This window comes from Protomyctophum parallelum, assembly GCF_964188405.1.
Source record: "Protomyctophum parallelum genome assembly, chromosome: 11".
Lineage (NCBI taxonomy): Eukaryota > Metazoa > Chordata > Actinopteri > Myctophiformes > Myctophidae > Protomyctophum > Protomyctophum parallelum.
Genome location: NC_139707.1, coordinates 38,183,644 through 38,195,584, shown reverse-complemented (window position 1 = coordinate 38,195,584; position 11,941 = coordinate 38,183,644). Strand labels below are relative to the sequence as shown.

Genomic DNA, 11,941 nt, shown 5'->3' with positions numbered 1-11,941 from the left:
ATCCCCGGTTTGATTCCTGGGCCCGACCAAACTGGGTCTCGAGCTAAAAAGTTTGGCAACCACTGATCGTGAACTTATCAAAAAAGGCCAGAGAAAAGCCGAACAAAATAACTTAAAGGCCAGAGAAGCCCGACAAAATAACTTAAAAGAAAATGAGATTCGTGGTTTCGTTTCACACCCACAAAGACGTCTTTAGTCTTCATTGAGGACTTATGCCCATTCTAAGGCAGCTTGCTGGACACATGCAGACATGTGATATGACCTAAGAGGACACTTGGTTGGTTGTGACAGCTTGTCATTACGGTTCAGCTTCACGAATACAAACCTGTTCAGAATATAGCAAGGAAAGCAGGTTCCACCTCACTGCAGTTAACTGATAGAGACACATACAGCGGATTTATGTGCAATCAGCATATTTATGAGAGCTCAGTGCATGGCCTTGAGTCCAATCAGATGCATTATTGCTACTAAATGGAGACCCAAATGAATAACAGAGCGCGAGTGACAGACAAATAAACAGGTGGCCAAGGTGAATGGCTTTCATTTCCATTAGAGTTCTCCATCATTCTCCCTCACTCATCACGAGCTAATTACTCAATTTAGCGGGTCATAAAAATCCTTTGATTTTGGTTCATCAACACAGCCTTGTAACAACAATAGTGAAAAAAGAATAATAGGAGCAATAGTATGAAGAGAATAAATACAGTACAGTATGTCACAGTGTTTGTGTGTGTTGTATGCTTGGTTCCGACTTCTAATTTTAACCTTATATATGTGGGCGCTGCGCAGCGCAACATGTATCTCTTTGTATGTACATTGTGTGCATGTTTGATACCGTTTTGAAAAAGCAATAGGGTGCTCCTCTGCATGTGCTACTGTATGTCCTCACTGGCATGTGAAAAGAGGCTGCAGGCAATTCCATGTGTATGAGGAGAGGGAAATGAGGGAATTGGCATAATGACTCAATTCTGAGAAAAGTGGTGAAAAGTCCTGTGTGCACTAGAATACTTTTCTGTCCCACTATGGTTGAAAAAGAGTTTAAATCATGGCACGAATGAACAAAAACACAGAGTGGAAAACGGTGACCTTTGACGGTTCAAAGAATGGCTGCATAGCATACCAGGGAGAGCAGCTTGTCAGAAGCACCAGTCGTGTTTCTCCCTCCTTACACTGAGCTATTTATTGATCAAATGCACTTTTGTCATTGTCTCTGTAAATAAATAAGATTACGCATACGACGTTTGACCTTCCAAACTTCCATTGAGCTTTCAATGAATAATCTTTCCGTCCACCAAAAAGACCCTGACGACGGTATATATACCTGGAATTCAAAGGTCTCGTCAAACAGCGGGTCGTCCTGGTTCTGTGCAGCTGTGCGGGTTCGCTGCTCGGCGCAGTCGGACGGTACCCCGTGTAGCTCCAGGACCACGTAGGGGTCGATGACCTCTCCCTTGGCTCCGGCTCCCTGAGGTTTGGGCAGGTTGTGGGCACTGATGACCTGCACACCGTGGTGGGGGGAAAGGACTCGCGTGTTTTACTGAAGTAAAAGTAGCAATACTGCAATGGAATACTCTGTTACAAGGGAAAGTACGGAATTCAAAAATGTACTTGAGTAAAAGTACAAAAGTGTCGGTATCAAAATGTACTATAGGGATGAAGTGGTTAATGTATGTTCTAGGGCATTCACTTCTAGTCATTTTTACTATAGTTGACTAGTTGCCTAGTTTACTAGTCGACTAGTTGTTTAACCACCTAAATAAATAAATATTTGTACATTTAAAAACTGTGTACATTGGTGACTATAACTATAATCTACCTGATCTTGAGGCCTACAAAATCGTGAAAAATAAAATAATATAAAAATAAATTTATTCTTTTATGCAAGGTCGACTAGTGGATTTACTAATCGACTAGCTTAATGCCCTAGTATGTTCTGTAATAATAATCAAAATCTCTCATCCTCTGAGATGTAGTGGAGTACTCAAGTACTCGAGTACAGTACTTAAGTAAATGTACTTTCCACCACTCGTAGAATGCAGAGCAAAATATGATATGTACATTTATACCAAGCAAGTATCACAACCAAGCATCACAAGATTCACAACATCATAAGCCCGGTCCACATCACACCAATGGTTCGTGGTAAATTCTCTCTCTCACGCAGTCTATGTCAGAGTTATGAGCTTTCTATCTTTGAAAACAAGTATATAATAGGGCTTAAGTGCTTAACCCATTTTGGCCTGACCTCAAAATAAATAAAAAATATTCTAAATCCTCCAGTTTTCAGAAATAAATATTTTCACGATTAAAAAAAATAGCAGATCTACAAGCTCGTAGCGCTAGCGCGCTATATGAGCTTGTAGATCTGCTATTTTCCAATAGCTAAAGCATAACATAATGCTAACACCCGCCCTAAATGGGTTAAGATGCTTCTAAAGCTTTTAGACTGTAGTATTGGGGGACAACGATTGAACTGAAATGCTGAAAATACACAGGAATGCAAAACGGCAGACACAATGTAATATATGCGTGTGTATACCTTAATGCGTAGGGTCTGAGGCGGTACGCCCGGCACACAGCCCTGCGTGTTGGCGCTGAAATACGACACCTCCTCCCTCATCACAGCGGGGCGAAGCACGTACCCGCAGCCTCCGTTCTGGGTGAAGCGAGCCCGGTGGAGGTCCAGCATGGCGCCGGGGGTCTGCTGGTTCAGGGCCACCAGCTGGACCCCGCCCTTCCAGTACCCCAGGGGGTTGGGGTTGCTGGAGTCCAGCCGGACCGAGCTGGGACGCACGCGGGTCAGCGTGCGCTTGGTGAACACCACCAGCTCCTCCGGGCTCTCGGCGGTCAGCCGCCCGGCCTCGCCCTCGCCGAGGGAGCACATCGTCCAGTAGGGCGAGTCGGGAGGCATCATGGGAGAGGAGGGCGTGGGCGTGCTGGGCGGAGACTGCGCCGACTGCACCCGGGTCTGACTCGCCCGCTGGGCGTAGAAGCTGCGGCTGCCCGTGCGCGCCACGCCCACCAGGTCCGACAGCTCCCGCCGGAGGCGGAGCCTCCGGGGCTGAGGCGGCGGCGGCACCACCAAGACCACGCCCAGCTCCTCCTCGCCGGGAATGGTCATCCGCCGGCCGGCCAGCGGCCCTCCCCCGCCGATCTCCTCGTCCTCCTCGGACACCTCCCCCTCGGAACCGTCCTCCTCCGGGAGGAGCTTCTTCCCCACCAGGAGGATGCGTCCCTTCAGCTGCTCGGGGGAGGGGAGCGCCGTGGCCCGCGCGCCCGTGTGGACGCCGGCCGGGGCCTCCGGGGTGTAGAGGCGGGCGCCCAGCACCTTCAATCAATTTGAAGGTGTCAATCAATTTAAAGCATTGTACAAAAACATGATATTTTCAAGATACAGGGAGGAAGAAAATGATTAATTTCACGAGTACTCTAAATATATTATATTTATGTATATTATATATTATATTATATTATATTATATTATATTATATTATATTATATTATATTATATTATATTATATTATATTATATTAATGTAGAATGTTATGTTATATTGGTATTTAATTGTCTATATATTAAAATAGATTTTTTTTGGATATGTATAATATGGATGTATGTGTGTAAGTATGGGTGTACATATGTTTATACGTATACTAGTATTACTCTTGAAGAGCAGCTTAACTGGCACAGAATACAGCGAGTAATTTCAGTTATAGAGGGGTGGGAGTTTATAAGTTTTTACTTCTTCTCACTCCTTTTCAGACATGCTTAGATTTCTTTCTTTTTTTATTTTCCTTTTATTTCTTCTTGCTTGCTTTTTTAACTATTTAATTTAATTGTTTTTCCTTGTGAAATGCAAGGAATTGTTTCTGTTTTATTGGCATATTCGAAATAAACATGACAAACAAACAAACCTTCTTCAGGTGCTGTGCCAGCGTGCGCTGCTGGCCCGGGGAGCAGCGCTGGCACAGGTACAGCAGCAGAGGATATGGGGAGGTCAGAAAGGCATACTTGTTCACCACCTCCAGAGCAGAGCGGATGGTGACGGGACCGTGGTGGTGGTGGTGGTGGCTGTGGTGGTGATGGTGGTGGTGGTGGCGGGTGGCTTCGGGGCCGTGGTCTACCCCCAGGAGAGGCTCCCCTTCCGGGCCGTCGGTCACTCCCAGCTCCAGGCATCGGCAGCCGGCCTGCAGGGCTTTGGTCAGCCCCCCCAGGTCTGCCTTGCCGTGCACCTGGTCGTCAAGCAGATAGGAACGATACGAGGCACTGGGGGAAGAATCAACAGCATTCAGTTTTACACGTTCAGTCACACACATAGCACAAAGAACTGAACAGTGAATGTAACAACGAATGTAAAAATACTTTTATTTACACAGGGACAATGGGAGGACTTGATTCAGGAGAAACTGACACAACGTCTGAGGCTACAGGAAGAACAAATTGAGGACAAATGGTCTAAATGCACAATATTTATGTATGGGGAGTATGGGGGAATGAGAAACAATAGCAAATGCCTAGAAAAATGTAACAAGTTTGAAACGATGCCTTTTTTATTTGTATTTTTTGTTTTCTTCCTTTTTTGTATGTTTGTGGTGTTGTTGTTTGTACTGTATGTTTTCTTATGTCTTTTGTCTTGAAAAATCAATAAAAATGTAAGTGCGACTAAATTAGACATCGTTATAAATCATGAAACCAAAGCGGTGACCATAATGGTTTACTGTCCGAGCCAACGCTATAAACTGACCTGATGTAGTAGTGGGACAGGGGCATGTTCATGTCCTAAACTGACCTGATGTAGTAGTGAGACAGGGGCATGTTCATGTCCTGGCACACTCCGAGGTGCTCCTGGTCCAGCAGCTGGCACTCGGCCGACTGCAGGTACCGGGCGAAGCCGTCCAGGCCCAGCAGGCCCCGCTCCCGGCCCTGGGCGGAGGGCTCGTGGCGCCGCAGCAGCTCCAGGCAGCCCTCGGCGGTGGCCAGCGACAGCCCCTGCTCCGTCTCCAGGAAGAGGCGCAGGTCCTGGGGGTCCAGGCACTCGCGGTCCTTGGACAGCTGCACCAGCAGGAAGTAGACGTCCGGCCGCGTGCACAGCTCACAGTAGGCCTCCTGGAACTCCTCGCGCGTCACGTGCGACGTCAGCTTCTCCTTGCTCCGCTGGATCTCCTTGAAGCGCAGACGCACCTGCAGAGGCCATGGGGTATTTCAGGAGGGGGGGGGAGGGGAGCGTGAACGAGGGAAATGAGGACGAGAGAAGGGAGGGAGAGACATCTCTCCACATGTGCTTGCCCTTTCACAGAGAATGCATTTTTCAGAACAGCACACTGTTCAGGGAAGTCACAGAGGACAGAGAAATGATACCAGCTGTACCTCCTTACCACAATTACGAAACTTGAATAGGATCTGTAGATCTACTGAGGGGCAAACGTAACAAACCTGGCCCGGACGGCTGGCGTAGTGGTTCGGGCACCTAGTAGCCTGACAGCGTGTCGCCGGTTCGAATCCCGATCCCGGCGACCTTCGCTGCGTGACACTCCCCATCTCTCTCTCCCCATTTCCTGTCAGACTACTGTATCTATATCTAATCTAATAAAGGCATAAAAAGCCACATTTAAAAATATATATAATAATAAAAAATTTAACAAACCTAAGCTATGTTTATCATGCTACACATATTACTTTAGCTACCTACAATAAGCTACAGTACATGACTATTAAAACACAGCTACATACTTGGGTGGAAACATATTTCCAACATGGGGTTTTCCTCCTGAGGTCTCAGTATGAACGCAAACTGTTGTCAAATAATGTGTAAATGAAAATGTAATTTGATTTAATGTCATCTTGTTTTAGAACGCACCATACAGTAAAACATGGAAATCCTATAATCCCTTAATCCTGCCCTCCCTCACACTCTCACTCTTTCATCTCTAATCATGTCTTACCTATCCTTCTCTTTGGAATTGTTTTCTATGCACTCTACTAATTGCTTTCTAGGCACTCTACAAATTGTTTTCCAATGCACTCTACAAATTGATTCTTTGCACTCCACAATACGTGACCATTTACCTGACTAGGGTTTGACGCGCCATGTACTGTAATTATGGGTAAGCGTCTGCTTAATGGCTACATTGTTCAATTGAAAATTGTCTCGTTCTACCCCCGATCTCTCTCTGTGCGTGTGTGTGTGTGTGTGTGTGTGTGTGTGTGCGTGCGGTATATCTCCCAGCCCCCCCCCCCCCGCCCTTCAGACACCCCCTCTACAGCAATTTTTCCCAAACTTTTGAGCTCAAGAAATTACACATTAATTGCCCGAGACCCAAAATAGTGAAAATAGCAGACCTACAATCTCAAGATTGTAGATCAGTGCTATTTTCACTTTCACATTTTGTTTCTAATGTATGGATTTATTATTTATTTTTCTTTGATTTCTTCAGTAGTGCTGCCAGAATTGGCAAAAAATGAGCTCTCTTGAGTCTTGCGAGATCAAATAAATGATTCATAATTATCTTAATAGCCTATCCATCCATCCATCCATCCCACTAACACCGGGACAACCAATAAACACGGGCGCTCACCTTTGCCTCCTTGATGCCTGGACAGAGCTTGCAGATGGTGGCCACCGCCACGTCCTCCGGGGCGATACCGTAGCCGTCCTCGTCCACCTGGGCGAACTCCAAGGCCAGCCACTCGCTCCTCATCTTGCTGCCCAGGCTGCCCTCCACCGCCAGGCCACCCGCCTCGTTCAGCCCTCCTCCTCCGCTGACGACCGAGGGGTGTGACACCAGGTAGCGCAGGCCGGTCACCCAGATGTTGGCCACGTCCGCCGACAACGCCACCAGATCCAGAGACTAGGAGGAGGGTCAAGGGGAGGAGGTGGGGTGGGGTGGGTGGGTGGATGGATGGAACGATGGATGAGTGTGTTGACACATTGACATTTCTGGTAACAAATGAGGACACGAATGAAGCTCAGATATCACCATTCTCAAGTTACTTGAGAAAGGCTGGCCGGATTGTCGTGAAACTGGCAATGATCAGAAAGCTCAGGGAAGAGGATTAGTTTTGGGTCAGAAATGTCAAAGGTCACAATGAAGAAGAGCAATGGCGAACACATAATCATGTCATTTCTACGGTGGAAATAGCGTACAGTATCTTGTGTGTGTGTGTGTGTGTGTGTGTGTGTGTGTGTGTGTGTGTGTGTGTGTGTGTGTGTGTGTGTGTGTGACCGTCAACATTGGTGCTTCCCAAACTTTTCAGCATGTGACCCAAAACAGGCAGATGTACAAGCTCACAACGTGTCGCTTCGCACCACGCTGTGAGCTTGTAGATCAGCTACTTTCAGTACTTCTTAAATATTTGTTCTTATTTATAGAATTTCTTGGACTTTTCTTTCATTTCTTCATGACATTACTGAAAGCTAGTCGTTATTAATTCATGATAATGGTTGCTTTTTTGGGATATGTTTTTTGAAAATGTTTAAAAAAGAAAAACAAAAACAAAAACAAGGGGGACCCATAATAACAATGTGTCCACGACCCACACATGGGTTCCCGACCCACTGTTTGGGAAACAGTGGTCCACACACAGTACCTGGTAGTCATCTCCGTGCAGGATGGAGAAGGCCGCCTCCTCAGCCAGGTGTTCGGATAACGGCCCGTTGTGGAGGAAGGTCTCCGTGCTCTTCCCGGTGCGGACCTCGCGTACACCGGAGATGTCCAGCCGTGCGCGGTCCCCGTCCTTCTTGGACGGCTCCCAGCGCAGGCAGCTCAGGTCGGGGTCCAGGGTGTAGAATCGGCAGTAGACCCTGGAGTTGGGCCGGACCTTCTTCAGCTCGCATCCACCCTGCATGAACGCCAGGCAGTCGGCCGCACTGCTCACCTGCCCAGGGTCAAAACCAAGATTCCAAGGGTGAGGCATATGTGACCAAATTTCATGTCATATGAAAGCAGGGAATCATAGCTTCAAATTGACATATTGGTTGATCAGTTTGGCCCACCAGTTTTGGAGATATGGCTTATAGAGTAATGTCTTGCAGAAAACAGCGAGTTGAGAAAACAGGCTTGAAAGGTTCACTTCTGTGGACTCTAACATTACACCTAGCTAGATGTTTGAGCATTTATTTCATATTTACATGTCGATTTCAGACATGCTCTAGTATGTGAAGAGTCTGCCTGTGCTATTAACTCATTAAAAAAATAAAAATAAAGATTCTCCTCTCCGCTGGAATGTGCGTGATGGCAGTCTCTCAGTAAAATCTGATCACATATTTCAATGTTATATGCTCAGTCTTAACAAAGCACAAAACTTGACTTTTATTCCAGTGTTTTTGCTCTGCTTTGCATTGAGACATTTGTCACGGTGTGGCTAGGCTGTCAGCTGAGTTACCTTCTTTTCAGACGGTATGCTGCTGAAGGACACCGTCTTCTTCCTTCCACTGCTCACTTTTTGTACCGAAGGATCCTGCGAAATTGAAAGACGTCAGGTTTTTTTATTAACAAATTCTTGCATGTAGAAAAAATAAAACTAAACAGCACTAAAAATGCACCTTTATTCATTCTGTGTTCTGTAACTGCATCTAAAAGCTCCGAAAGCGCCACGATCGAGGTGCTGTTGAGGTGGAAGATCTGCTATGTACATTATAATTAAATTGTTAAATTGTGATGTTGTCAAATATTTCAGACAGTCTACATTTCCCTGTATAAATGCATGCATTTTCAGTCTGACCATAAAACCAGGAGGGGCGAGATCCTGCCAGCAATCTGAAGTACAGTTTCTTTCTACATAATACAGTGCAGGAACAGCATGCCTGGCATTAGACATATCGGATGACAAAATAGTTGTCAATATTACCCGTGAGACCATGAGTTATTTTTGTATCCTCATCTCCAAACCTGCCAGACAGTTGAAATAACTGGCTTTCACCCAATTATTGTTTTAATCTGTGCCCCTCTTCAAAACCTTGGCTGAAACCTTCCACTTAATTTCCTCTTGGTAATATAGCACCACTCATAGCACTGACTAGCTGCCAAGTGAACAAGCTGCGCGCACGCACACACACATACTGTACATTCATACAGATAATACACACATTACAGCACAGGCGCACACACACACACACACACACACACACACACACACACACATTACAGGGCACACACACACACACACACACACACACACACACATTACAGGGCACACACACACACACACACACACACACACACACACACACACACACACACACACACACACACACACACCTCAGCAGGGGATGCTCTGTGTGTGTGCATGTTTGCTTCCTGCCCCTGGCCATATCCAGCTAACAACACAGATTGATTGGCAGCTTTGTCACTGGGTGGTGCGTAAATGTCAGGCTAGGTAACTTTCATTAGCTGGAATTTTCTATGAGCTCACCGGTAACTGCTTATTAGCTTATTAGCTCTCCATTGACTTGCAGTAATCTATGGACTCTGGGCTGAAATGACAGCAGAGACAGTCCAGAATACATGTGTGCTGCTTATAGAGAAGGCGCCATGCCTCCACTGCGTAGCCCTGCTCTGCTCTCCATCCATCAGCCCACAGCTACCCATCTGTGACGCTGAACTACCAAGAACTGGAATTATTATTTTGTATTCATATTGCCTACTGGATATCTGAAATGATGTCAAATGTATTCTTCAACTGTGTCAAAAATGTCTTTTGTAAGCATTTCAAATCCTAATGGAAATCCTGGATATTTATTCCAAGGAGTAATAAAAATAAAATAAAATGTAATGGTCTATAATATTATACAATGAAATGTAATTAAATCCACAGCCTACGCAGAGCAGCAGATTTATTCTAATCTATTCCATTGGCTCAGACCCATGATGTGAAGCAGAAAGACGATGCAATTCTTCATCCCAATAGAACAGTGAAATGAAGTTTGAACGCAGAGCAAAGCCTGATTTATATGGAGAAAATCGCAGATCATAATGCATTTTGAGCTTGCAGATTGTGTGGGACAGTGGGCGCGCAACTATGTCTAAATGAAGCTTAAACCTCTCCGAAAATAATATCACCCTACAAGCACAACGCATTATTGGACTGTATGTGATCAGGTCATTTCAGTGACTGGAGGACTGTTTCGTATTTCACTGCCGAGGTAGTTTCATCATGACAGGGCAGTGCTCTTACTGAGCCAACCCACTGCTCTCAGGTAACTGTGAACCTTTTAGTTGTTGTTGGGGAATTTTGCACATACCGGTACCTGAAATTTGAACTATTTGGAATAGTGGATGCCATTAATAGGGCCCCTATAGGGAGCCGTTAGGGCAGTGTTAAGAGTCTTGCCGAGGGACACTTCGACATAGCAAGTCAGGGGTCGATCCTTCCGATTCCCAGACAACCATCTCTTCCCACTCAGCTACAGCCTACACAATGACAATGCATCAGCAAGTCAGCAACTATACACAGCAACGCACGCCCTCTCTCTTTAATCTCATAATGTGACATGCATTCATAATACTTTTAGCGAAATGACCTACATATTACAAAGCATAATTTAGACCCAGGCTGCGGGTTTCTGCGTAAGCAGTGCAGTGGTATTTATTGCATTACGTAAACGGAGAAAAACAAAGTCCAGTCCAAGGGCAACAACAGTATAATGTCTTAAAAGAGCAGGGCGAGTTACTGTAGGAAGGGACGCTTGTTTTGTTGTGTGTGAACTCATCAACGCATGACCCTGTGAACATGGGCCAAGCGCTGCATGCGTGACTGAGCCAGACGTACATGTACAGTAGAGGGTAACCTGACACGGGTGTCCGGATCAATAATGAACGTCACAGGAGCATGGAGGGGCAACCTGAGCTCTGTGTGTTCCAATGAAGAACATACATCCTCTGTGACAGGTGTGACCTATACTCTTTTATACTCTCGTGGCCTACAATCCCCTCGCTTTTTAAAAGGCACTGTGTAAAACCCAGTAAAACCCTGAATGTTACGTTACATTTGTACACTCTAGAGCAGCGGTTCCCAAACTGTGGTGTGTGCACCCCTCGTGGTGTGCGAGCGCCTTCAAGGGGGTGCGCGACATGAAAAGGCTAATGGTGGTGCTATGTTATTTTAAATATATTATGCCTATATATGGCCAGTAGAATATAGCATATGCTGCATATATATGCCATATCAGGTCATATATGTGGATAATATATGTCTCTATATAGCTTATGCAATTTATATTTCCATGTGGGGGGGTGCGTCAGCTAGGTCGGGAGGTAACAGGGGGTGCACGGCCAAAAAGGTTTGGGAACCGCTGCTCTAGAGTGTACAAATGGACCCATAAGGTTCCTTTCAGTTCCATTTTTACACTATAGTAATCACTGGCATTGAAAGCTCTGAAAACAACCACTCCCAGCCCCACACATGGAAGAATCACACCCTATGAGCACAACATGCAGAATTAGTTCAACACAGTCTTACGATTGAGAAATGAGGCAAACCTAGCTCCCAAGAGAAGACAGACTATGCATCCACTGCGCACAAAACGAAGTAGAGACTGAGACTTCCTAACCGTCTGCCCACTGCACCAAGACATCCATCAGAGACGGATTACAATCGCCCAAAGAGAGTTTGAGAGTCACGCAAATGTTTATATCCGAAATAATGCAAAACATAAAAATACTGCTGTCAACTTTGCAGCACGGCCAGGGCACGCAACACACTGATTATTGTCAAGGTCGCTCGTTTTTTTTAAGAGAGAGAGAGAGAGATAGACTGTTGAACACACACACACACACACACACACACACACACACACACACACACACACACACACACACACACACAATCAGAGTGGGGGGGACATCGCATTCATCAACTTTTCTGAGCTGCACGCCTCACAAGGCATTATATATTCCGGGCGCAACACTGCAGGCTATACCAGAGAATAAATTGGGTGTTTAAT

At 45.8% G+C, this 11,941-nt stretch overlaps 1 protein-coding gene across 1 annotated transcript in view; it reads right to left on the bottom strand.

The window, feature by feature from the left end:
* The window catches only part of plcl1 (phospholipase C like 1), an 88,987-nt gene that overhangs the window by 7,861 nt on the left and 69,185 nt on the right, over window positions 1–11,941 (bottom strand). Inside the window, exons 2-8 of the mRNA XM_083776040.1 lie at window positions 8,383–8,457; window positions 7,588–7,875; window positions 6,576–6,848; window positions 4,790–5,181; window positions 3,915–4,266; window positions 2,540–3,328; window positions 1,322–1,498 (exon numbers count right to left, since the gene is read on the bottom strand). Coding sequence (XP_083632166.1) covers window positions 1,322–1,498; window positions 2,540–3,328; window positions 3,915–4,266; window positions 4,790–5,181; window positions 6,576–6,848; window positions 7,588–7,875; window positions 8,383–8,457 — 2,346 coding nt within the window. The remainder of the gene's footprint in view (window positions 1–1,321; window positions 1,499–2,539; window positions 3,329–3,914; window positions 4,267–4,789; window positions 5,182–6,575; window positions 6,849–7,587; window positions 7,876–8,382; window positions 8,458–11,941) is intronic.